At 39.2% G+C, this 27,214-nt stretch overlaps 1 protein-coding gene across 1 annotated transcript in view; it reads left to right on the top strand.

Moving 5' to 3' along the window:
* Positions 1-26,999, top strand: part of LOC122746266 (chronophin-like) — a 187,689-nt gene extending 160,690 nt beyond the window's left edge. Inside the window, 3 exon segments of the mRNA XM_043991743.1 lie at positions 26,351-26,703; positions 26,706-26,871; positions 26,873-26,999. Of these exon segments, the coding sequence (XP_043847678.1) occupies positions 26,351-26,703; positions 26,706-26,871; positions 26,873-26,999 (646 nt within the window).
* The last annotated feature ends 215 nt before the right edge of the window (positions 27,000-27,214 follow it).

Below are 27,214 nucleotides of genomic sequence, written 5' to 3' on the forward strand. Positions count from 1 at the left end.
TGCCATGAATTGTGTTAAAAGCTTTTAAAAATTATTATCTCATTTTATCATCAAAACAATCCTCAGAGATAGGTACTATCACTCATTAGAGGTGATATGAGTAGACTTAGAAAATCCTTGAGAATCAACTAAAAACTATTTGAATTAATTAACGACTTTAGTAAAATTGCAAGATATAAAATAAACCCATGTGCATCTATATGTTACCAACAAAGTGCAGCAACAAGAGAAAGAAAGAAAAAATCCATTTAAAATAATTGTAGCAAATATAAAATATGAGACCCTCCTTGCCAATAAAAACTGTTGAGTCCAAATTTGATATAGGGAGAGTTAATTGAGTGGTTCACTGTAATATTGGGGTCCCGGAAATAATGAGGGACCTCTAGGGCCAAAGCTCCCTACCCTCTGAACTGCCTTTTTAGATATTTCTCCCAGGCCAATAAGAAAGGAGCCTAATAGCCTCTTTTCCACAAACGAATCAGATTTTATTAATGGGAATAAAATAAACAGCAAAGGTGAAATTAATAAAATCAAAGACAAGGGAATAAGGAAAAAGAAAAATGGATAATCCCCCTAACTCTAACCTAAGTCTATACAATCCCCAAACTCACTTCCAGTTCAGCTAATTCAAAAGAGCAGGGCTTGTATGTTAACTCACCACCTGGGGTCCGTAGCTTCAATGGGAAACAGCTTTGCAGTCAGGGCCCACAGGACAAACTGCCAGGAAAAAACCTCTTTCTTCCCACTCCTGCAGCTCGCACCACCAGAAAAGAAAGTGACTCCGAAAAGAGACTGAACTCCCCTCAGCAAGTGTTTACTCTCCCTCCCCCCAAAGGGGAGGTCCTTGGAACTGCCTATGGAGAGTGGTTTCTCCTGCTGACATCAGCAGCATACATCACTCAGGACAGGACAGGTGTGGCCCATCCCAGTCTGCCAAATTCCATCATTTACCACAAAACCCAGGAATTATATGAACACAGTTAGAAAACACTTTTCACACAAATAAAGTCAGATGAAAACAATTGGAAGAATAGCAATTGCTCATGGGTAGGCTGAGCCAATATAATAAAAATGACAATTCTACCTAACTTAGCTTATCATTGCCATACCAATCAAGCTATCAAAAATAATAACAAAATTCATCTGGAAGAACAAAAGGTCAGGAATATAAAATGAATTAATGAAAAAACATGTGAGAGAAGATGATCCTAGCTAAACCAAATTTCAAGCTATATCATAAAGCAGTAATCATCAAAATTGTCTGGTACTGGCTAAGAAATAGAGTGGTGGGTCAATGGGATAGATTAGGTACATAAGACACAGTAGCAAATTACCATAGTGATTTAGTGTTTGATAAACTCAATGATTTCAGTTTTGGGGACAAGAACTCACTATCTGACAAAAACTGCTGGGAAAACTGGAAAAAATATTTCAGAAACTAAGTACCTAGCTTCTACCTATCTGGGAAATGATTTTTATAGCAAGTATCTCTAATAAAGGTGTTATATCTCAAATGTAGATAACTGAGTCAAATGTATAAGAATACAAGTCATTCCTCAATTGATAGTTAAAGGACATGAGCAGGGAGTTCTCAGACAAAGAAATTAAAACTATAGTGTTATGAAAAAAAATGCTCTAAATCACAATTGATTAGAAGAAACCAAATTTAAACATTTCTGAGTTGCCACCTCACACCTAACTTATCAGACTGGCTAATATGATAGAAAAGGAAAATAATAAATGTTGGAGGGGATGTGGAAAAATGGGATGCTAATGTTCTGTTAGTTGAGTTGTGAACTTATCCAACTAGTCTGGAAAGCAATATGAAACTATGTCCAAGGAGTATAAAACTGCATATACTTTGATCCAGCAATACCACTACTAGGCCTACGTCCCCAAGAGATATTTTTAGAAAGGGAAAAGGGCCTATTTATACAAAAAAGAAAGTGAAAAGTAGGATATTCCAATCAGACTTTGTCAGTTCTTTATCTGGAGGAGTCCTTCTAAATTGTCTTGGATCACTGTATTGTTGAGAGTAACAAATTGGTCACAGTTGATCATCATACAATGTACAATGTTATCCTGGTTCTGCTCACTTCACTTTGCCTCAGTTCATGTAAGTCTTTTCCAGGTTTTTCTGAAATAAACTGGATTGTCTTTTCTTAAAGCACAATAGTATTTCATTACAATCATATGTCACAACTTGTTCAGCCATTCACCAATTGATGGACATGTCCTCAATTTCCAGTTCTTTTTTTGTTAATCAGAAAAATCAGTTAGTTTTTCTTTCTCTGCATTGTTGTCACTGATTTTTTTTCTTGCTCAATATGAAAAGGATTTTGTATCCAAACCTCATTCATTTGTGTTTGTTTAGTAAGAGCTATTCCTTCAACTATCTCTTGTAACACTTTAAAATAAATTAAAATACTCTGTTCATTACCAACTTCTTCCCTGACTCTTTTCTGTTTTGTTGACAAATGATATTTTTTTCACTAAAACTACTACTTTTAGAATACTTATCAGATATTCCCTGTACCTCATTTGACAAGCTGCTAGAATCCCTTTAAGTCATGGGTGTGCTGGTAAATATTTTAACAATTGCTTTTCTGGGGGCAGGGGGAAAGTACCCAACAATACACTTTTAAATTTAATCTGCATTATTAACATTTTTTCCATCCCTTTCTTAAGTCTAGACAATCAACAGAATAATAAATCAGGCAAGGATATGTAACCTTTGCTGATTTCTGAGGTGTAAATGCTCACACTGACAATTTAACAACCACTGAGCTGCTCTAGCATCCCCTCGCCTTGAGGGTATGTTCGCCAGCTTGGGAATCTATACTTTAGCATTTTCACTGAATGGATAATATTCTCAAGTCACTTCACCTCTACTTATCTTCATTTCAAAATCAATAAAGTGAGGATGACACTATTTACCCAACACATCTCACATTACAGTAATGTCTGAGAAAACACTGTGCAAAGTTAAATGTGGCCATAATATTTTTCTATTAGTTATACCTTAGGAAGTCTAAAAGCTTTTTGGTAGGGGGAATTCTCTCACTGGGAGTTCATCATGGTACTGAGATCACATGTCTGTTCACAAGTCTGAAGATGCAGAATCAGACATACATTTTCAGATATAGCCATTGTAGGAATTTATTTTCTTTGATTATGTATATTTGTTATAAGGATCTTGTTTTCCATTTTTTCCCCTTTTCATTGTGTTTGGGGTGGGGGGAGGAAGGAAGGACAGGTTCAGGGTAGCTGAACAAAGAAAAGAAAGAAAAGAGCATGATTTAAGCATTTTTTTTTCATGTGTAGAAGAAAATCAAAAGAAGGCCATAAAAATCACAAACAATCAGGATAGCTTTGGAAGTCACACATTTAATTTATTGTACATTTTAAAATAAAAATAAGCTCTTCATAATAGAAATTCACAGTTTCAGATACTCTCTTTTCTACTATATGTGGAAATGATCATTTTATTGGGTGTTTATTAAACAGTATGGATATATAAAAGAAGGAAAAATAAACTGAGCTATCATTTTAAAAATTCATTATAGGCAAGCAAAAAAATATACCATTTGGTACACTTCTAAAGTTGTCTTGTATGGCACAGTGGCTCTTCCATCTTATCAATATTGGTACAGCCTCCAACGATATACAATACATCCTTCCAACTTTTGTCACATCTCCAATAAATCCACAATAAGTGGTCCACCCCAAATTCTGAGGAACCTTCATTTAGATCCCCTGACATTACATAAACACCCATGGAGAATACAGAGGGTCCATCAGTTATCTTTTTCCCTCATTATGTGACTTTTGTTTTTCAGTTGTTTCTATCATGTCCAACTCTTTGTAATCCCATACAGGGTTTTCTTAGCAAAGATACTGGAGTGATTTTACGATTTCCTTCTTTAGCTCATTTTACAGATGCTGAGATTGAGACAAACAGGGTTAAGTGTCTTGCTAAGAGTCATACAGCTAGTAAGTGTCTGAGGTCATATTTTAACTCAAGAAGATGAAACTTTCTGACTCCAGGCCTGGAACTCTATTCACTGTACCATTTAACTGCCCCATGCTATGTGACTAGCCCATCTATTTTTTTCTGGTTTTACATTTCTCTAAGATCATTCTTTATTGAATTTTTGGACAAAATTCTACATTGGTAACATGTTGCAACCCACCCTTTCCCAACATAATTTGGACAGTGGGAAACTTTTTTTTGGAGGAAAGACTTTAATGTAGTAATTTGCTTTCTTATGATTTACTAACAATAAGCTCAGTAGGATCTTACATTCTCTACACCTTTCAGCAATCTGTATAATGATAAAAATGAGGTTTTCTATGCAACACAACTAACAAAAAACTGGCAACTTCTTCCTCATAATTTTTATCAATGATGATTTTTATGCCTGTGTAGACTATTCATTAAAAATAAAATTGATAGCAATAGGAAAGTAGCTTTATTGATCAGTAATTGTTTATATTCTTTCAGTTACTTAAATCAATAATAGTATCTGAGATTTTGACCAACTTTTATCTTCCCTGCCATCATGAGCCTTGAGAATTTAAAAGCCTTTTATTTAAACTAACAGTTTCAAAAATCTTCACAGTCACATAAAGACATCATTTCAGTAGAACTAAAAAGGTTATGTATAATAAAATACATAAAAAATCCAATTACTTCCTAAAGGTGAAATACCAACAATATGATGTTAGGTTAGGAGCTCTCAATAATTGATGAAAATTAATTCCAAATTCAAATCTTCTAGAATAGAAATATAGCACTGTTCTCCCTCCTTCTATACAATTGATGATTTTTTTAAAAAACAATTATTACATAATAAATATCTCATCCTACACTAATATCCTAATCTGGTGGAAGTAAGCTTAGGTTCTAGAAGACCAGTCAACTCAGTCCAACAATTCAATTTTTTTAAGTTACCAAACATTTACTGTGCATGGAGCCCTATGTTTGGCTTAGGAGGTGATTCTGGTAAAATATGAAAAAAATAGATAAGACTCAGTTCCTGCCCTCCTGGAGTTTACAGTCTAGTAGGGGGACAAGTTGTGAACATAGATTGATAATTACAATCATCAAACCCAGATTATTTTCTCTCAAAAGTGCCCATTTCATGAAGGTAGTCCATAAGGAACAGTTCATTCCTGAAAGTAAAAAAAAGTGGTAAGATATTTATTTTTAGAGCATTTATACAGAGGTGCTAAGTGTTTCCCTTTGCTAGGGAGGCATTGACAGCAATGAACTGCTAATATCACTTCCATAGAAAGCTATTTGACTGCTCTACTGATAACAAGTTAGAGCAGGCCTTCTCAGATTGCTAGTGTAGCCACTGGATCTGCCAATTAACTCATTAATACATTCCCTTTTATATACCCAGCAAATAGGCTCTTCAGAGGGCCCCTCCCAATAGCCTGCCAGAGAAAATGCTAGACTGGTATGTGAGAGAGCTGATAGTAATAATAGCAACAGTAATAATGATAGAACTCTATTAGTCTATGACCATTTGGATGCTATCATTATCCAAAGTTAATGGTCTTCATAGTCTTCAGTCAGTGTCAAGGGCTGTGGTAATTTTTGGCCCTCAAGTGCTATGTTAACCTGAGGTACCTCCAATATCAGTCAGTCAGCCTGGCACATGGGACCTCGTCAGCGTTTCTCTACCTTCATTAACCTGCTCTATTCTTGGTGACATAGGAAAGTATCCCAAGGGAAAAATTGGTCTGATGAAGGGGATGTATATGTATGTATGTGTATGTGTGTGTGTGTGTGTGTGTATATATATATATATATATATAATCTCTGATATGCCAGGCACTGAGCTAAGCATTTTACAAATATTATCTCATCTTTTCTTCACAGTAAACCTGCAAGGTAGATGCTTATATTGTCCCCATTTTATAGGTAAGGAAACTGAGGCAGAGATCAAGTGACTTGTACAGGATTGCAAAGAATGTAAGTGTCTGAGGCCACATTTGAACTCAGGTCTTCCTGACTCCATGGATCACACTCTACTGACTGCACCACCTAGCTGAGAGTAGGCTGGAAGTGAGCATGCCTCTCTCTTAATCCCAGTTTTAGTAGCTATGCAACCTTGAGTAACTGCTTCACTTCTCTGGCACTTCTCATTTGCCAAATTGATTATACCAGATTACCTCTTTTAAGCTCTAATGCTCCAATGTACTGAAGATATGTCTTCTGAGGTTAATAACAGATCTGATATCCTACATACCAATGTCCTTTCTAGCTCTGACAATTTGTAGTATAATTTCTGCATTCTAAATTCCCTCCCAAATAATATTCTATGATTCTATTACTTTCTGCACTTTCTGCCACATTCTTATGGAACTAAGAAAGGCCCATGGGGGTTTTATCATGAGCTTTGCCACTAATTTGTTGTATGAGCTGGGACAAATCCTCTCTGTGCCTTAGCTCCCCCCATTTGTAAAATGAGGGTCATGTCTACCTTAGCTTTCCTCACGGGAATGCCAAGAGTGCTCCAGGAGGTTAATTCAACAGTTTGACTGGCAGGCATTAAATACCTACTATATAGGCTAGGCTCTGGTGTACAAAGAGGAAGAGCCAAATGGTCCCTACATTCACCTGGGATAGGGGGAAGAAAAATATAACGAATTCATTAATAAGTAAATGAAAACTCTACATAAATTAGAAACAAGGTAATTCCAGTGGGCCAACACTAAGAGATGGTGATCAGGAAAAGAATCATGCAGGGGATGACACTTGAGCTAAACCTTGAAAGGAGTTGGGGGTGGGGGGCGGCTCGGTGGTGCAGTGGATAAAGCACCGGCCCTGGATTCAGGGGTACCTGAGTTCAAATCCGGCCTCAGACACTTGACACTTACTAGCTGTGTGACCCTGGGCAAGTCACTTAACCCCCATTGCCCCGCAAAAAAAAAAAAAAAGAAAGGAGTTAGGGATTCCAGGAGGGGGAGAAAGTGAAGGAGGGCATGCCATACATGAAGAAACCTTCCAAAAAATCATGGCATACCTGAATTGAATACAACAAACATTTATTAAGCACGTACTCTGCACAAGACAAGATTCTACTCTTGAGACTCTTTCCATTCCTCGTCAATTAGATTCATATGCTACTGTAGAAACTGAGCAATTGCTATTCCAGAAAATACTTAGAAATCCAGAGGAATGCCACCAAAGCTTTGAGTAGATCATTCCTGTAGAAAATATTAAAGAACATGAAAAAGAAGCAGATGGGATAAGAAGGCATGGATGGTTTGCAGGTTTACAGGTCGTAAAATCATAGCTGTCAAGGTGAAAAAGACCTTAGAGGTTATGTAGTGCAATTGGTGTTCAAGGAGGGCTTGCTGAGCTCTTTTCAGGGCTACTCATGCACTTTTGGTGTCCACCTATCATCCAGATTTCACTTCTGGCTGTAAGAAGCTGTAGCATGCACAATATTCACACCCTGGTAAAAGAAAAACAACCATATTGGTAAATGGACTCAACCAATGTGAGGGTAATAGACAGGCTTCAAGCCCATCAGAGTTAGAGGAATAAGGCTACTCCAAGCATGTGAAGACTTTCCCCAGTGGATGAGAAGATTTTTTTCCAATGGCCATGAGGACAGTTGAAAGAGTTACTGTGGAGCTATTAGACCATGGTCAGACATTGAAGATACCGATGTCATACATTGCATCCCAAGCCATTACCAATCATCCTGACTTTTGTCTTGCCATTGGACTTCAATAACTATGAAAGAGAGAATGAGGCTGATAACATTGTGCAACTCTGCCTCACTTAAATCCTTTGCTCCTTTGAAATGAAGGATGAACAACAAGTCCAACTCCCCCATAAGTAATTGAGAGCTGGGGGTTAAGTGACTTGCCCAAGGTCATACAAATTGTGTCAGAGCCAGGATTTGAACCCATTTCTTCTAGTACTCTTTCTATGGCACCATACTTCTGTCAAATTATTATAAAAAAAAGAATAAACTTGCCTTACAGAATTGTGAGCTCATAGAAATATGATTTATCATGGTTATTATTGTTATCATAGCATATGTACTTATGTATCAGGAGACTGGTCACTGAGCCCAGTCATTATGAGCATGTGCTGAGTGCTGCTGATGCATTTCCCATGTGGAACAGGCTGTTAAGCCTGCTTCTTGGAAATTTGTGTTGACGTATAAAGTACCTTGGAGAAATAGGGATGATTCACAGACATTCAGTAATTGGTTCTGGTCTTCTTGCCACATGTGAACTGGAGCCTCTTTGATTGGCTGTAGTTGCATAGTCAGAACTGGGGTTCATTCAAAAGGTAGAAGCTGATCACGATCTCTTATTGCTTTGACACCTTTTTTCATGTGACTTCTTCCTTGATGATGGCTTCATGGTCACAAAAGAGAGATGATGTGGTAAGAGAAGAACCCTGGGTACTCCATATCTGATGCAGACAGGTGGTCCATGAATATGAGTCTGTTTCTTCACCTCAACATTTCTTCATTGTTAGGTAAAAATGTGCTTTTGAAAAAGATAGGAAAATGAGCACAGAAGATCTGGGAGTCCAGGACTCAAATCCTTGACAGGCTTTGCATCTAGCCCAGTAGAGATAGCCTCAAAGAGTGGAGGATCCAGGTGACACAAGGACTCTTCCAACAGCAATTTCACATTTACATGTAAACTTGCTTGGACTAATATTATGTCGAAACTATGTTAAGTCTCAGACAATTCTCAAAGTGGTATCAGGGGAGAAAATCCCCCTGAGATGGTTGTAGAGAATTGTTTGTGCTTCTGCTCTTGCTATATCTTTTTCTTTTTAATTTTTTTTTTGGCGGGCAATTGGGGTTAAGTGACTTGCCCAGGGTCACACAGCTGGTAAGTGTTAAGTGTCTGTAGCCAAATTTGAACTCAGGTCCTCCTGAATCTAGGGCCAGTGCTTTATCCACTGCGCCATCTAGCTGCCCCTATATCTTTTTTTGTGAGGCAATTGGGGTTAAGTGACTTGCCCAGGGTCACAAAACTAGTAAATATCAAGTGTCTGAGGACAGGTTTGAATTAAGGTCCTCCTGAATCCAGGGCCAGTGCTTTAAATACTGCACCACCTAATTGCCCCCTCTTGCTATATCTTTTAAGGCTGTATTCCTTTATAAACACTAATTGGTATTAATTGTTTAAATGGAACTGGGGTGGTATCCACTGGTGGCTGAATTATGGGAGAAACATACCAGGACTCAAACCAACTGCATTAGAAATAAAATACACCCCTTAAAGATACCTTTGCTATCCAGAAGGTGAAATATATCTGGTCTTATTCTGGAATAAGGGTGCCAGAGATAATGGCTATGCGGTTTTTCAAATATTCCATAGAATAATGGTGACAGATGGAGGGAAAGAGAAAAGAGGCACTTGTATTATATTCCCTAATTTTGCAATGACCTCAAAGCTGAAACTCTGCAGACATCAGTCTCTTGGTTTCTGCCTGCAGGAAGTACAGGCATTCATCTGAAGAGATTTCAGCCTTCAGGCTATTAGAGTAAAGCTGCTGTAATAGTTCAGCATTGTCCAGGGTGTGTGGAACAATTATTAAGAGTAGGTTAAATCCACATGTACAAAAATATTTATAGCAACTCCTTTTTGTGGTTGCAAAGAACTGGAAATTAAGGGGATGTCCATCAATTGAGGAATGGCTGAGCAAGTTGTGGCATATGAATGTAATGGAATACTATTGTTCTATAAGAAATGATAAGTAGGTAGATTTCAGAAAAACCTGGAAAGACCTACATGAACTGATGCTGAGTGAAGGGAGCAGAATGAGAACATCATACACAGTAATAACATTATGTGATGATCAACTATGATAGATTTAGCTCTTTTCAAAAATACAATGATCTGGGGAAGCTAGGTGGCACAGTGTATAAAGCACTAGCCCTGGATTCAGGAGTACCTGAGTTCAAATCTGGCCTCAGACACTTTACACTTACTAGCTGTGTGACCCTGGGGAAGTCACTTAACCCCCATGGCCCAGCAAAAAAAAAAAATGATCCAAGATAACAAAACAATGATCCAAAAGACTCATGATGCTCTCCACATCCAGAGAAAGAACTATGGAGTCTGAATACAGATTGAGGCAAACTATTTTGGCTTTTGTTTTATTTTTTCTTTCTCATGGTTTTTCCTCTTGTTCTGATTTTTCTTTCACAACATGATTAATGTGGAAATATGTTTAAAATGATTGTACTGTATGACCTATATCAGACTGCTTGCTGTGTTGGGGAGGGTGGAGGGAAGGGAGGGAGAAAGAAAAACTTAAACTCAAAATTTTCCAAAAATGAATATTGAAAACTATCTTTGCATGTAATTGGGGGAAAAATATTATTAAATGCGGGGGGGCGGGGAGAGTAGGTTAAAGGAATCTAAACCCTTGGACCTGGAAACTTCTGGTAGTACCCAAGGAAAACTATTGTTTTGTTTTGTTTATTTGCCTGGCCCCACAAACATCAAATACGAATATGTCCTCCAGCCAAGCAAGGTCTTAGGTTATGTGAAGTTTCTAGCTGCTTCCACTTCTCTGATTACTGGGGTTCACAGGCCCACAATTCTTCTCAAGAGAGATGCATGATGCTGTTCCTTGATGATAGTACATCATTTGTGACATTGAGGGTGACATGTTTCTGTGGAAAAAGCAATAATTCTGGAGTCAGAAGAATTGAGTTCACATCCTACTCTAGGGGCAGCACCTGCCCTGGATTCAGTAGTACCTGAGTTCAAATCCAGTATTAGACACTTGACACTTACTAGCTGTGTGACCCTGGGCAAGTCACTTAACCCTCTTTGTCTGCAAAGAAAAAAAGAAAAAAGAAAAGAACAACAACAACAAATCCCACTACCTATGTTACTTTGGGTAAGTCATTCATTCTCTTTAAGCATGATCTATTAAATGAGGGAGTCAGACTAGGTGTAATCTAAGGTTCCTTCTAGCTTGAATCAGTGATTCTCTAGGACCTTGAGGAGCAGGACTATCACATATGGCTATCACAAGCCACCTTCCTATAAAGGAGCAAAATTTGAAAAGCACTCAGTTAACATCATTTCCTTTTTGGAAGCAATCAGGATTAAGTGACTTGTCCAGGGTCACATAGCTAGTAGATGTCAAGTATGTCTGAGGTCAGATTTGAACGCAGGTCCCCCTGACTCTGGGCGGGTGCTCTATCCACTGTACCATCTAGCTGATATTTTCATCTAAGTCAGATTTAACTACAATTTTCATCATTTCTTATTCCTCCTGTTCTGGTATATGGAATGTAGAGAATCTAGTATCCTGGACCAATATGGACACATTTAATTACACAGACATAGGTATGTCTAGAAAGAGGTACAGGGTGAGCAGTGACATATTACATACATCCCACCCTACCATTGCTGTTTGCCTTTCTTAACCATTACCATCAAGGAAATAAGTACATAAGCAACCACCATAGCAAGACTGCTGAAAAGTGTGGTGATTTCCTTCTGGGCAAGTCTATGAACCCTGTATACTACACTGACCTCTCAAACTCCAAACCCTATGGTTCTTTGACCAAATGCTGGGGTTGGCACAGTGCCTTGCAGGTTCTATCTTCAATAGTTCCCTCTGCTGTCTAACTCATCAAAAGCTTTTCTTGGTGGAGAGCATGCTCATGGGGAATCTAGTCTTAGGGAACTCCTTCTTAACCAAGTTGACAGTTAAGGGAGAAGATCTTTGTTCTGGCACTGAACTCATCTCCTAGACAAGGTATAAACATCTCCACTGGGACCTTATTTGTTATTTTATTCTGACATTTATAAAGATCCTGTGTCTACTTGATTTAGAACAAAATTATTTACTCAGAGTATCCCTGAGAATACCCCATCTTAAGGAATTTCACAAGTACTTATCACTCAACTCATTGATGATAGAACAAATATCTGACCTACACCCTTGGACTTGGCCTTTAAAAGAGAGTGGACTGAGGTACCACCTGACACCTATCAGATTGGCTAATATGACAAAAAAGGAAAATAATAAATGTTGGAGAAGCTGTGGGAAAAAATGGAACACTAGTGCATTGTTGGTGGAGCTGTGAACTGATCCAACCATTCTGGAGAGCAGTTTGGAACTATGCCCAAAGGGCTATAAAGCTTTGCATACCCTTTGACTCAGCAATACCACTATTAGGTCTTTTTCCCAGAGATCATAAAAAAGGGAAAAGGACCCACATGTACAAAAATATTTATAGCTGTTCTTTTTGTGGTGGCAAGGAATTGGAAATTGAGGGGATGCCCATCAATTGGGGAATGGCTGAACAAGTTGTGGTATATGAATGTAATGGAATACTATTGTGCTGTAAGAAAAAATGAGCAGGCTGATTTCAGGGAAACCTGGAAAGACTTGCATGAACTGATGATGAGTGAGATGAGCAGAACCAGGAGAACATTGTACACAGTATCAACAACATTGTGTGTTGATCAACTATGATAGACTTGATTCTTCTCAGCAATACAATGGTCCAAGATAGTTCCAAAGGACTCATGATGGAAAATGCTTTCCAAATCCAGGAAGAAAAAAAAGAATTGTTGAATCTGGATGCAGATTGAACCATACTATTTCTATTTTTGTTGTTGTTGTCTTTCTTTTTTGAGTTTTTCCCTTTTTGCTTTTATTCTTCTCTCATACCATGACTAATACAGAAATATATTTAATGTGATTGTACATATATAACCTATATCAGATTGCTGGCTGTCTTGGGGAAGGTGGAGGGAGGGGAGGGAGGGAGAAAAATTTGAAACTAGAAATCTTATAAAAACAAATGTTGAAAACTATCTTTAAATGTAACTGGAAAATAATAAAATATTTATATGGAAAAAAGAGAGAGTGGAAATAGATGCTATTCACTAAAGGACGGCTATAGTGATACAGGAGAAGAGAAGGGACTTAGAAATTAATGTCTGTTTGTGAGCAAAGCTCCTCTCCTCTAAGAAATCTTCATCCCAGAGAAATTAGCAACAGAGTGTCAGTGGCAGATCAGCAAAGGAATACATGGACTATGAAGAGTTGCTGGATCAAGTGCTGAAAACAAACACCAGCATGGAATAGAATAATAGTATACAGGAGCAAATGTGGACCTTGTCCTTGGTACAGTGACTATCTGAGGCTAGATTTGAACTCAAGAAGAGTTTTCCTTACTCTAAGCCCAGTATTCTATCTGCTGAGCCACTAATATTCCACAACTCCACAGTTACCCAAAAAATCTTTTGATGAAAAAGAGTTCAAATGTCATGGCTCTGCCCCTGAGGGTTCTGCAATCCTAGCACATTTAGAAGAAAATTATAGAAATCCTCCAAAGAGGTAGATTCCATCAGGAGTTTGGGCATTGACCTTCCTGACTTAGTTTCAGTTGTTGGGTGGGGCTCTTGGTTGCTACAGAAACTCAATAGCTAAAGACTACAGGCGTTTTGGTGCTTGACATATAATGTGAACAGCTTTTAAAAAGAGAGAAAGCGAAAGCCGCCTAGAGCAATTATCTTTTCATTTCATTACTATTCCCAAGCTGCTGTGTCACAAATCACATTTTCCATCCTTTGGGCATGTTGATGCAGAGTTGCTGAATGCGTTTAACATAATTTGACCAGCTGACTACTACAGACTGGCACTGTGAGCTATCAAGTGACTTATTAGCTATGTTACATGAACCCACACATACAGACACACATCCATACAAAGGTTCCTGCTGATGTGTGTGTTTCCTTTACTAAAGGGGATTGCAAAGTCCCCTTTAATACTAAGCTCCTATTTGATTATTTCTTGAAAGACAGTAAAACCCTTGTAGACTTTCCTGTCGACCTGCATTACAGTTCAGCTCAGAGCTGGAATTGGGCGTAGCTTTGGCTCCGCACAGACCTACACACTGTAAGGCTTTCAAGACAGGATTCCATTTGCAAGGCAGAATGATGGGGAAGCTCTACAAGCTAATGCTGCCATCATGTGGCATAAATTGGAATGTCGGTTAGAAATCAAAGGACCAGACTTTGTTCCAGGTAAATTTATGGAGTGTAATTATTAGATAGAAATTGTGCTCATTGTTGGGGATATTACTCTGTTGTTAAGATAAGATGCCAAGGGTGGATTTGAGTCATAATTCGAAAGTTCATCTTTGAGAAGGGTTACCTTTACATACTTTCACAAGGTTTGAATCCTGAATTGACAATCACTTAGTAAATTAGGGCGAAAAAAAAACCCAAAAACTCATGGATTTGTGGACTTAGAAAATGGCATGACTTTCTGATGTATTGACTAGAAATCTGAGCCAAATGAAAAAAATCTCTTTAGAAACATGTTATTTGTTTATTTTTAACTTCTTTCCCTAACTAGAATGTAGTAAGCTCTACTCATTAAATTGGGCATTCAAAAGACTCAAATTCTAACCCCAACTCTGATGTTCCTTAGTTTGTATGAACTCAGCAAGGCACTTCACCCAACTGGACCTCGACTTCCTCATCTTTTTATAGAATAACAAAGCAAGAAGAGTCCTCAGGGTCCATTTGCTTCAACCAACTCTAAAATAAAGGTCTTGGGAAGGGTGACCTCTAAACTCTCATCTACCTGTAACAATCATACGAATCCATGACTTTATGACTCTATAATTTGTTGACTTCTGGGAACTTGTTGTGCTATATTTCTTTATATGATTTCCCTCCAGTGTCTAGCAGAGTGTGTTGTCTATAATGCATATCCAAAAAATGTTGTTAAATGATTGATGATCATTACGTCATTTCTACTAAATCCCCTTCCAACATGTATTTTCCCAAACTTACTTCTGTGCAGAATGGTAAACATGGTGGTAAAAGATAAGTTCATCCTTTGAATCTACATTGCCATCAATTAATCTTCTAATAATGCTGATTTTTATTAGGCCTTAACCCAAGAACCTATAACAGCTCCCTATTGCCAAATGGTCAAATATTCAAAAGCCTCCATCTACTTAGTTCCACAATGATAGTTTATTAAATACTGCTCTAAAATGAGGTAATCTCCTTATCATTCCGAGGCCATCCCACATACTTTCTAAATTTGGTTCATGCTTAACCCATAGCTGGAAAGAGATTCTCCTTTCTCCCTCAGTAAATGTTGATGTCTGGTACAGGAAAAAGAGCATTAGATTCAGAGGAAGAACTCCTGGGTTTAATTCTGTCCTTGCTGTTCAATCACTAACTACCCATGTGAATTTTAGCATTTATGACAGTTTCTTAATCTACAGGGCTTAAACAAAGATGATTTCTATATTCGCTTTCATCTTGAAATCTATCATCCTATGAACTCCCACTACAACTGATCTCTTCTTTTCCAGATTTCTGATGTCACTATTTAGACATTTCAATAAGTTGTGGATAAAAAAATCACATCATTCCCAGGAGTGACTTTCACTTCAGTCCAGTTAAGAAGTCAATAAAACAGTGCAGGGGGCAGCTAGGTGGCAGGGTGGATAGAGCACCGCCCCTGGATTCAGGATGACCTGAGCTCAAATATGGCTTCAGACACTTGACATTTACTGGCTGTGTGACCCTGGGCAAGTCATTTAATCCTCATTGCCCCCCCCCCAAAAAAAAAAACCACCAGTCCAGTCATATTCAAATATTTATTCAAAAATGAATAAATGAGACACCTACTAATATCTAACATTCGTTTAGAATTCTTCAAATTTGTAAATTGCTTTGCAGAGATTATCTCATTTGACCTAATGCAATGTTTTTTAAATAGTAGACAACTCAGAAATATTAGCTAAATTTAATTTTTGAACACTTATGGAATGAAATGGTCATATTTCAATGTTTATAATGGTTGATAGAATACACGTCACATTCCCTCACCTCAACTAGAAGCCTTTTGTGGACAGCCTCTTAATCAATATGACCAAATCTTATCCATCTTTTTACCCTAAAATGTCCAGTACTCTTATACATAGCAGATGTTCACTGAATGTTTGTTGAATTTAATTGAATCAGTGTTGCAAGCTATCCTGCCAAATGCAATCAAGCCTCTTGAAAGAGGGTCTCCATTTTCTAGAAGTAATAGCATCATGACAAACCACAGAATCTCAAATTTGTTAAAGGGACTTCTTTGGCTATTTGGTTAAGCTAATAATACATCTATGAGCAAGAATCCCCTCTGTGCTATGGATGACAAGAATACCTTCAGGGACAAGGAGCTAAGTGCCTCCCATTTCACTATGAGACATCTCTAAATAGGTAGTAAATGGTTCTCATAAGCCCCAAATGTAGAATAGAGCTTTATTATTTTGAAATGATGAAAAATGTCTATCATCTTCCTAGGAAAGCAATAAAATGGGATTTTTATTGGGAGTGATTTATTCAATCTATTCAAACAACTAAATATATTCATCCCAAATTACCTTCTTTGCCCTCTTTTCCCCTTCACCCTTCTCAACAGATACTTTTGTAGGCTGGCAAGCTGTATAGCTTTTTGAACTCCTAGAAAATGATGTCATGTTGATGTATAACATCCCGTAACACTATGCACAGGAAGGCATTTGACAACCATGATCAGATGATAATAAGATGGCCTCCATTTTGGCCTAGAAGGATGGATCAAGGACAAAATTTCCTTTTGAGCTGGAGAAATTTATCTAACATGAAATCTTTCACTTATGGAAGAACCATAACAGATGGGAAACTTCTTTTAAGGATCACAGAATTCTTAGTTAAAATGACTGACTTTTCCCAAGGAAGATAGCCCAAGATTTTCATTTGTTTTAGAAAACGTTAGGAAGACTAGCTGAGAAGTATAACTCTATATTGTGCCCTGAGTCTGTAACGCAGCACGCAGCTATGTATTCCGTGGAGCTCTCAATTGGAAAAGGTGGGGTGTCTACATGAAGGGAATAGTATGAGGGAAGTCGAAGACTTGGGAATGTAGACGGAAAAATAAAGAGGTTACAGAGAAATTTTGTACTGAGGAATTAGGAGAGGATGCAAGCCGGTAGGCAGGGACTCAAGGGGGAACTTAGAGGTTAAATAATTCAGGAAATGTTCTTGTAATTTGAGGCTAAGATATTGAATTTGGAGGAGAAGAGTGATGGGGAATTGCCACTGAAAGACCTTAAAGCAGTTGAGCTTTGCTATTTGAGAAGTAAGAGATGGAGATGTACCATTTCAACTATCACCATGAGGAAGAAAGTAAGAGGAAAAGGGAAACTGGAATGACCCTGAATTGGATTAGTTCATTTGTTTTCATTAAAGAGGATACCACTGGTAATGAATTGAGGATGAACAATGGCACCGGGTGCTTGAATCTGGTTCATTCCCTTTATTGCCTGGAGAACATCTGGGTACAATAAACCATGCCCCCCCATCCTCAATACACACACTCTTCTAGCGGATATACTACAACTTTAAAAATAGCAGGGGGCAGCTAGCTGGCACAGTGGATAAAGCACCAACCCTGGATTCAGGAAGACCTGAGTTCAAGGCTGGCCTCAGACACTTGACACTCACTAGCTATGTGACCCTGGGCAAGTCACTTAACTCTCATTGCCCTGCAAAAAAAAAAAAAATAGCAAAAGAAAAAAAATGAATAACAACAATAGTGCTTCGTAGTTTTCAAAGAGATTCCTTCAAAAAAACCCAACCACCTAACCCTTTAAGAGGAGTCATTTTCAGTTGTGTCAGGCTCTTGCTTGCTCTTCTCCATTCCCCTCTGTGTAATATTAAGTTTCAGTTCTTCAGAGATTCTGATGTCCTGTGCATTGCTTCTGTTGTGTAAAACTAGGATGTTGGTATTAAATAGATAGGGAAAACTACTGTTTCTAGGAAAAATCTGAGGTCATTACAAGAGATTTGCAATTTCATAAAGAAATGTCTTCCTGTTTGGTCCAGCTTCTCCATTTATGCTTTCTGTCCCTTATTTATATATTGAGCAGTAGGTCAAAAGAAATATGATGCATAAATGTAGAGACATTTTCCACCCCAAATGTGCAGATGTACTATTTGTACCTGACCTATGGTAGAGCCTTCTGAGGTCCTATCGGTCAGGTCAGCAATAGTCAGACACAACTGTACCTTGACCCCAACCCCCAACATAGTGATGTCATTTTAGTCCTCTTTGAGCACAAAGAACAACCAGCCAACTAACCATACATTGATAGAACAACTCAATAGGTATTCATTTAATTTCATGTCAACATCTGGGTGATTGACATTCTTCATCCACTTGACCTTTCCTATGAGGATAGCCAGGCCAAACTCTTTTGAGGTTGGAAGTGCACGTATTATTATAACCATTTTTACAGGTGAGGAAACTGAGGACCAGAGAGATTAAGTTACTTTCCCAGAACCATACAACTACTAATAGCCAGTAATAAGCTACAGAACCTTCTTGAGAAAGACTAGTATACTTTCCAGAGAACCAAATTTATCCTTTACCACCCACCTCCTCAGAAGATTTGACCTCCTTGTCAGGATTGCAAATATGGTGAAGTACATGCCATTTTTCTTGAAATTTTCTTCCATTTATTTTGGTGTCTCCCTTTTGTCTTGTACTCAGACTTTCTTCTACAAGAATGCAGGAGCCTCACATCACACAACTCTCTAATTGAGGCACCCTCTCAGCCCGGTCATTCACTCTCTCCAACTCTACTTAATAAAACAAAACGATCCCATGTCTTATTCTCTTTGGCTCCACTCACCTCCTATCACAGTGAGTGGTAATGGGTGAATTGAATTAATTAACATCTACTAAAATGTCAGCTAGTTGATGTGGCACCTTCCTCCCAGATAACAATATTTTAATTTAGTTTAAATGTCTGTATCCTTATGAAGCAGTGTAGAGCAAGGAATGCTATAATTAAAGTCAGGGGACCTGCTTTTTAATTTCAGCTCTGCTGTCTATTATAATCCAACCTTGAAGAAGGAATTCCACTACTCCAGGTCTCAGTTTCCTTAAGTATAAGATTAAGTGGATGATCTCTAAAGTCACTTTCAGTTTTACATCTTATGATCCCATGATCTCACAAAATGCCTTATGAAGTGATGCCAATGATAGAACTCTCAAATGCTAGGCAAAGATATTATTAAGCAGGGCAAATCATTGGCATTACTCAGATGATGCAACACATGGGTGCCTAGCTAATTCAAGCTCCTTCTGTGGTGAGGTCCTGTGACTGTTGGCTGACACAAGCACGCCCAAGAGATTAGGGAAGCACTCAGAAGGTGTCACCAAGGCCACAGCTGTCACTAACCTTGTGATACACTATCATCACTACTCAATCCTTTGGTTCTTTCCATGCCAAAGACTTCAAGCAGCTGGTGTGGGATTCCTATTAGGGAGGCCTCCAAGGGTCAATGATTAGACCGATAATTAGTCCTGAGGGAAATCCTTTTCCTGACCTAATCTGCCTCCTAAGGCTTTTTTTTTAAATGCTGGAACTATGCATTCTTAAACTCAACCTTGATCTAATGTGAACCAGTTATAAACTTCAGACATACTCTGACTCAGTTAGAGGTAGCTAGTGGAGGGGCAGCTAGGTGGCGCAGTGGATAAAGCACTGGCCCTGGATTCAGGAGAACCTGAGTTCAAATTCGGCCTCAGACACTTAACACCTACTGGCTATGTGACCCTGGGCAAGTCGCTTAACCCTCATTGCCCTGCAAAAATAAATAAATTAATAAATAAATAGATGAATGAATAAATAAATAAAATGAAGGACAGACAACAATGAATTTGATTTATACACATACACACAGAGGTGTAATTATATTTCAATGTAATTGATGCCCTTTATAATCCTATGTATTTTATTTTATGCATTTAAAAACATTATTCTGAAATAGGCTTCACTAGATCATCCAAGGGGTCTACAAAATAACAACCATTCCCCTAGAGTCATACTGCTCTGCTTAGATGTCAGTCGACTTTCTTGCCTTTCTTCCTTCCAATTTTACAGGAGCTAGGTTGGCAATAGGAGCACTGAGACCTGGTCCTATTTCTACTTTTAGAAGCTGCCAATAGGCAGCCTTTGATCAAGAGGGAAGCTAATGCTTTCAGTTCTATTGGTGGCATCTGCTGCCTTCTTTCCCCTTCTGTTCAAGTACCCATGACTATAGTAGTACGGAAAGAGAGAATATGCAGAGGTAAAATAACAGAGGAGGCAAATACGAATGACAAGGTCACTTTGTATTGGCATGATGGGTTTATATATCCATATCCCTTTGTTAGTAGAAAGGCCAATTCTAAATCGAGGTGCTTTCTCATGGGAGAAAGGATGGAGGAGGAGGGAAAGTTTTATGTATGTCTTTGTATATGTGGGCTTTATCCCATATATCTAAAAAAGAACAAAGCCAGAAACTATGAAGGAACAAAAACAATTTAGGATTTGAGTTAGAGAGTAGTATGGAAAGGATCCAAGGAAGGAAGTGGTTCATATATTCTTCTACCTCCCCAAGCTATCACACCATAGAACACTTCAACCTTTAAAAAAAAAAAAAAAAAGATGTTGCCACAGTCCTAGTGTGAGATTACCATCTGAATTAAGACCCAGCCTCTTTCTACCACCTTCTTCCTCCACCCCCTGAGACACAAAAGTGCTGTTTGTTTCTGACTTTATCTAAACTGGAAATTTTAGGCTGTGCCCTTGACATGATGACTGATCCTGTGTTCTGCCTCAGCTGTTTTCTAATGCGTGTCTATTCACAAGGATGAAGTCACAGAGATTACAATCAAGGGAAAGATGATATTTTTATTCGGTAATTACTGTTCTTGGAAATAGGAGATCATAGAATGTGCAAGCTGGAAGGGACCCGTGATTAGATCTAGTCCACATAGATCCTCAGGCCACTGCCACTGGTTCTGAAAGAAACTGAGGATTTGAGAACTCAAGGGACTAGCCCAATTTCATGTAGCTAATGAGCTGGTGGCCAGTGTCTTTACCATATGTCCAGGGAAGATCACAACTACATTTGATCTTGTTTTGTTTTCTTGGGAACTACAATTTCAGTGATGTAAGGAGCTGAGGAACTCCTCTCCACCAATGCATAACCTCATAGACTTACTGCAAGGTCATAGTTTTATATATTTTAAAAGGATACCTTCATTTATCCCCAAAGCAGAACTCCATTTGTCTTAAGAACTATTTTATTCCAGAATCCAAAGCCAGGATAGTAGGCAAATTTTAATTCACAATAACCATGCAAATGCCAGATAATACTCAAGGGGGCCAAAGGGTCTCTTTATCAACACCAGATAGGATGGAAACAGTTAATCCAAATTCTAAATTAAAGAGAAAAATATCTCTGACCAAAGTTATCCAATATCTCTGTTGAAGAGCTGTTTTTCCAACCATTAGTAGCTTCCTCATTGTTTCTTCAAGTGTTATCATGTTTATCTAAAATGTTATTATCAATTGAAATTCTCGTATTCACTGGAGGTGAGATGTGATGAATCATGCCTCAGCTTGCTATCTCCTCTTTGCCCTTTGAGTATAAGCAAAGTAGGATACAGGAAACTGACAAATGGAAATGATTCAGAGCCTGCTATATCACCAACTTCACATGTGAACAGACAAATCAACAAAGCAACAAGAAAACCTATACACCTCACAAATGGTCTCTTCTTTCTTCTTATGAATGGGTTTGGCATTAGAAGTGACAAAGATATCAGTCTTCAAATACTTGAAAGCCTGTCCAGTGGAGGATGAACCAGGCCAGTTCTGCTTGGCCCCAGTCAGCAGAACTAGGATAGATGGGTTTAAGCTCTATGTAAGGAAAAGAAAAAAAATTCCCAAAGTAGAATGCACTATCTCAGGTCACAAGCTCTTTGTGGACAAAGAACTGTTGTTGCCTTTCTTTGTATCCTCAGAATCTCACAGAATGTTGGTAGACAGAAGGGGCTTAATAAATTCTTGTTGACTTATTGACTATTGAGTTCTCTCTCACTATGGAGGTTTTAAAATCAATGCTGACGGGCAGCTAGATGGCGCAGTGGATAGAGCACCGGCCCTGGATTCAGGAGTACCTGAGTTCAAATCTGGCCTCAGACACTTAACACTTACTAGCTGTGTGACCCTGGGCAAGTCACTTAACCCCAATTGCCTTACTAAAAAAAAAAAAATCAATGCTGAAAATTATCTGTCTTTCTGATGTATTTTGGAGAAATTATTTTTCAGTTATGGGTTAGATAAAATGATTGCAGAATTCTCTTCCCTTTCATCTCTGAGATTCTCCAATCCCAGGATCATCATGAATTTTTATTCCAATTTTAATTAAATTGGAAGAGGAAGCATTCAGCTTGTTTGGCCTGATATAGGAGGGTGAATCCAGAAACAATGAATGGCTAGAAACCACAGAAAGGCAAATCTGGGCCCAATATAAGGAGAAACTTGCGAACTGGGATATTGCAAAGTGAGATGGTTTGCCTTGGGAGGGAGTAGAATTCCCTTCATTCAAATTGTCAAGTAGAGACTGTATGACCACTTTTTAGTAGAATTATCTTGGAGATTCAGCTATTGGTTAGACTCCATGACCTCTGAGCTCTCTTTCAACTTGGATATTTTTGTGTTCCTGGTGCTAACAGAACACTTTGTGGATATGTGATATAGCCTCAGGTCGTTACAAAACTTGTTTTTCTCACAGGAAAAAAAAAAAACAACTATGCTTGTCTAATTCCCAAAGCCTAATCCTTAAGGAGCTCCATAATTATTGTGCAAAAGTCCTAGTTCCTACAAGAAACTCCCTTGCAATGTCAGCCAGCAAAAATCACAAAGCTGGCAAGCATAAAATAGAATCAGAACGTTAAACATGAAGACAAGTTTGTGAGGCCTAGAAAATAAGTAGCCATTGAAATTCACATACCCAAATTTGCATTTATCATTCACATTGACACTTCTATGAAAGATGCTGGGTCACCTTGCCAGTCATCACATGGGGTTAAATGAAATAATAATCATCTAATAACAATAGCTAACATTTCTATAGCACTTTAAGGTTTGCAAAGCACTTTAGAAATATCTCATTTGACCCTTTCAACAACCCTAAGAGACAGGTACTATTATTGTCTCCATTTTACAGATGAGGAAACTGAGGTTGACAGAGGTTAAGTAACATGCTGGGGATCAAATAGTATCTGAGGCTGGATTTGAACTCAATTCTTCCTGAATCCAGGTCCAGTGTTCTATGTACTGTACCAGTGCACTTGTCTTAAGCATAAAATTTCACTGAGATTTTTGGAATACCCTTTATTTTATTGAAAATGTAAATGGGGGCAGCTAGGTGGCGCAGTGGATAGAGCACTGGCCCTGGAGTCAGGAGTACCTGAGTTCAAATCCAGCCTCAGACACTTAACACTATTAAGGGCTAAAATTCTAGCTAAACTGTCTAAAATATCTAATGAGTGGTCACCAATAAATTATAAGCTTAGCAAGAGTTAGACTTTTAAGCATTTATTAAGGAGAATAAGAATTTGATAGAGAAAGGCCTAGATTCCTATCTATTAAAGGGAGAGCGCATTTCTAGCTCCCTTCTCCGTGTGAGTCCTCAGGAAAAAAGAGACACAGTCAGAGTGCCAGGTTCCTTCCTTCTTCCTCCCACAAGCAGACATCACTTCCTGACACCAAAGAAAAGACGCATGTTCTTGCCCTCAAAGACCTTCTTTTCATGGTGGAACTTTTCTACAGTAAGTCTCCAGCAGGTGGCATCATTCCAATTGTTACAACACTTACTAGCTGTGTGGCCCTGGGCAACTCACTTAACTCCAATTGCCTCACTAAAAAAAAAAGAAAGAAAATGTAAATGACAGGAGCAGCTGGGTGGCACAGTGGATAAAGCACTGGCCCTGGATTCAGGAGGACCTGAGTTAAAATCCTGCCTCAGACACTTGACACTTACTAGCTGTGTGACCCTGGGCAAGTCACAACCCTCATTGCCCAGCAAAAAAAGAAAGAAAAGAAAAGAAAGAAGGAAAAAAGGAAATGTAAATGACAATTTGAGAAACAAAAGCTTTTTGACTTTTAATTCATTGGTTCATTCATTTAGACAAAAATTTAATTGAAAATATACCATGTAGACATGATCTTTCTAAACATTCTAATAATAATAGCTAACATTTATATAATGCTTACTCTGTGCCAGGCACTGTGCTAAACACTTTACAAGTATCTTATTTGATCCTCAGAGAAATCATAGGAAGTAGGTTCTATTATGATTTCCATTTTACAGATGAGAAAACTGAGGCAAACAGCAGTCAAGTGACTTGCCCAGGACCACATATCTAGTAAGTCCCTGAGGAAGGATTTGAATTCAGGTCTTTCTGACTCAAGGACCTTCATTCTATCTAATATACCACTTACCTAAATAGAAAGATAAATGAGAGAGAATCAGAAAAGGCTTTATAGAGATGTTGGCATTGTTCATGAGTCAGTTAGCAAATATACCTTTATTAGGTACCTACTATATGACAGGCAATGTGCCAAACACTGGGGATACAAAAAGAGGCAAAAGACAGTACAAAAAGAGGCAAAAGACAGTACCTTGTCCTCAAGGAGCTCATAATCTAATGGTGACACAAGAAGCAAACAAATATTAGGTGGCTAGTTAGGGCAGAGAATAAATAAGTACTAGCCCTGGAAATCAAATACCACTCCAGACACCAACTAGCTGTGGACATTGTCCAAGTCAATTAACATCTGTTTGACTCAGTTTCTTCATCTATAAAATGGGGATGTCAGTCCCTACCTCACAGGATTGTTGTGGGGATCAAATGAAATTATATTTGTAAAAGCCTTTAGAACAGTGACTACTACAAAGGAGGTACTATATTAATGCTTATTCCCTCCTCACCATACCTCATTCCCTTTATTTATAAATAAGCTATATACAGGAGAAGTAAGAAATAAATAAAGGGAAGATAGTAGAATTAAGAGAGATTGCAAAAGGCTTCTTGTAGAAGATAGAATTTTAGTAGGCACTTAGAAGGAGCCAATAAAGCCAAGAAGTGGAGAATCCCACCCATGAGGAAATGCCCGGAGTCAAGAGAATAACCTGGTCAGTATCACTGGATGGCAAGTGTGTGGTGGAGGATAAGGTATAAGAAGACTGGAAAGGTAGGGGGTGGGGTGTGTTAGGTTATGAAGGACTTTGAATGCCAAGCAGAGGATTTTGTATTTGTCCCTTGGAGTGTTAGGGAGCCACCAGAGTTTATTCAGTTGGGGGAAGGATTATATGTGCATGATTAGAACAAGACTTTAGGAAAATCACTCTGGAGGCTGAATGAAAAAATAGATTGGAGTGGGGAGAGACTTGAGGCAGGCAAAACCACCAGAAGGCTATTGTAATGATCCAGGCATGAGGTGATAGGGAACTGTATCAGGGTGGGGCAGCAGTGTCAGAGGAAAGGAATATATTTGAACTATGTTGCAAAGGTGAAATCGACAGACCTTGGCAACAGATTGGATCTAGGGGATGACTGATAGTGAGGAGTTGAAGATAACTCCTGGGTTGTCAGCCAGGGATACTGGGAGGATGCTGTTGCCCTCTAGAGTGATAGGGAAGACAGAAGATGAGAGAATTTATGAAGAAAGATAATGAATTCCGTTTTGGACATGATGAGTTTAAGGTGTCTCCTTCACATCCAGTTTTGGATGTCTGAAAGGCAGTTGGAAGTAAGAGACTGGATATCAGGAGAAAGATTGGAAGAGGATAGGTAGATTTGAGAATCTTCAACATATCAGGAGATGGGAAGTAAATAGATGAAAGCTGATGAGATCATCAAGTGAAGTAGTTACAAAGGGGGAAGAGAAGAGGGCCTAAGATAGAAACCTGAGGGACACCTAGAGAGAGTTAAAAGACAAGATCTAGATGAGGATCTGCCATGAAGAATAAACAAGACTAATCAGAATCATAGGAGTGGGAAACTTGCAGGAGATGAGCACAAATTGGAACCAGATAGTGAAAAGATGGAGTTATTTCTCTTCGTGTGGCTTATATAATTTAGGTGTTTAAGCAATCTGCTGGATTTAAGTGAAGGACTTTGAATGAGGTTGGACAAATCACTTAATTTCTATGGACCTGCCTCAGTTTCCTCCTCTGTAAAATGAGATGGTTTGACAGATGAAGTTCTTTTCTAGTTCCTGTTCTAAGATATTTTCATCCTATAAATGTTGGGTTAAAGAGTTTTTGTTTATCTGTGGGCAATTTATTTTGGGGAAGATTTTGTCATTCCTAATATTCTATTGTGACAGATCACCTGGGAAGATCCAGTTTATCAAGGAGGTCCAGACAGCAGGCTATAGGAAGAGATTAAAGCATATTAGATAGTTGGTATCAGGGCGGACCGTTTCGCATGCCTCAGCTTCCACAGCGTGGCAGCCGAGCAGCTGTTCAGCTCGGCGCTGTGCGTGGCGCACCTGCTGCGCCAGCGCCCTCCGGATCCCTGCCCGCCTGGCGCCGTCTTCATGCTGAGTGGCTACGGGCTGTGCGGCGAGCTGCGGGCGGCGGGGCTGAGCCTGGCCGGCGAGGAGCCGGGGCCCATGCGCGCCATGCTCGTGGGCTATGGCGAGCACTTCACCTTCGCCAAGCTGAGCAAGGCCTGCACCCACCTGCGCGACCCCGACTGCCTCCTGGTGGCCACCGACGTGGACCCGTGGCACCCACTCAGCCACGGCCGCACCACCCCCGGGACCCGAGCCTGACTGCAGCAGTGGAGACGGCATCAGGGCGCCGGGCAGTGGTGGTGAGGAAACCCAGCACCTACATGTTCGAGTGTATCACAGAGCATTTTGGGGTGGACCCAGCTGGCACCCTGATGGTGGGTGACCGCCTGGAGATGGACATCCTTTTTGGTCACCGTGCTCACCCTCACTCGAGTCTCCAGACTGGATCAGGCCCAGGCCTACTTGGCTGCAGGTCAGCTTGAGCTAGTGCCCCACTACTACGCGGACAGTATAGCAGACTTGATAGCAGGCCTGGAGGACTGAGGCTACCTGACCAGAGGTAGGGCAGCCAAGAGGACAGGCTGCCTTCTTATCCCAATTTCTTCTCCCTGGTCCCTTTCCCACTGTGGTCAGGAGGGGACCCCTTCCCCAATCCCCATGTCCTGGCCCAGGTTGGATGTTTCCCTCCTCCCAACCCCACCACAGCACACATTCTCCCTCTTCTGGAATCAGTAGGTCAGGACCTGGATCCCAGCTCC

Source organism: Dromiciops gliroides, chromosome 1 (genome assembly GCF_019393635.1).
Source record: "Dromiciops gliroides isolate mDroGli1 chromosome 1, mDroGli1.pri, whole genome shotgun sequence".
NCBI classification, from domain to species: domain Eukaryota; kingdom Metazoa; phylum Chordata; class Mammalia; order Microbiotheria; family Microbiotheriidae; genus Dromiciops; species Dromiciops gliroides.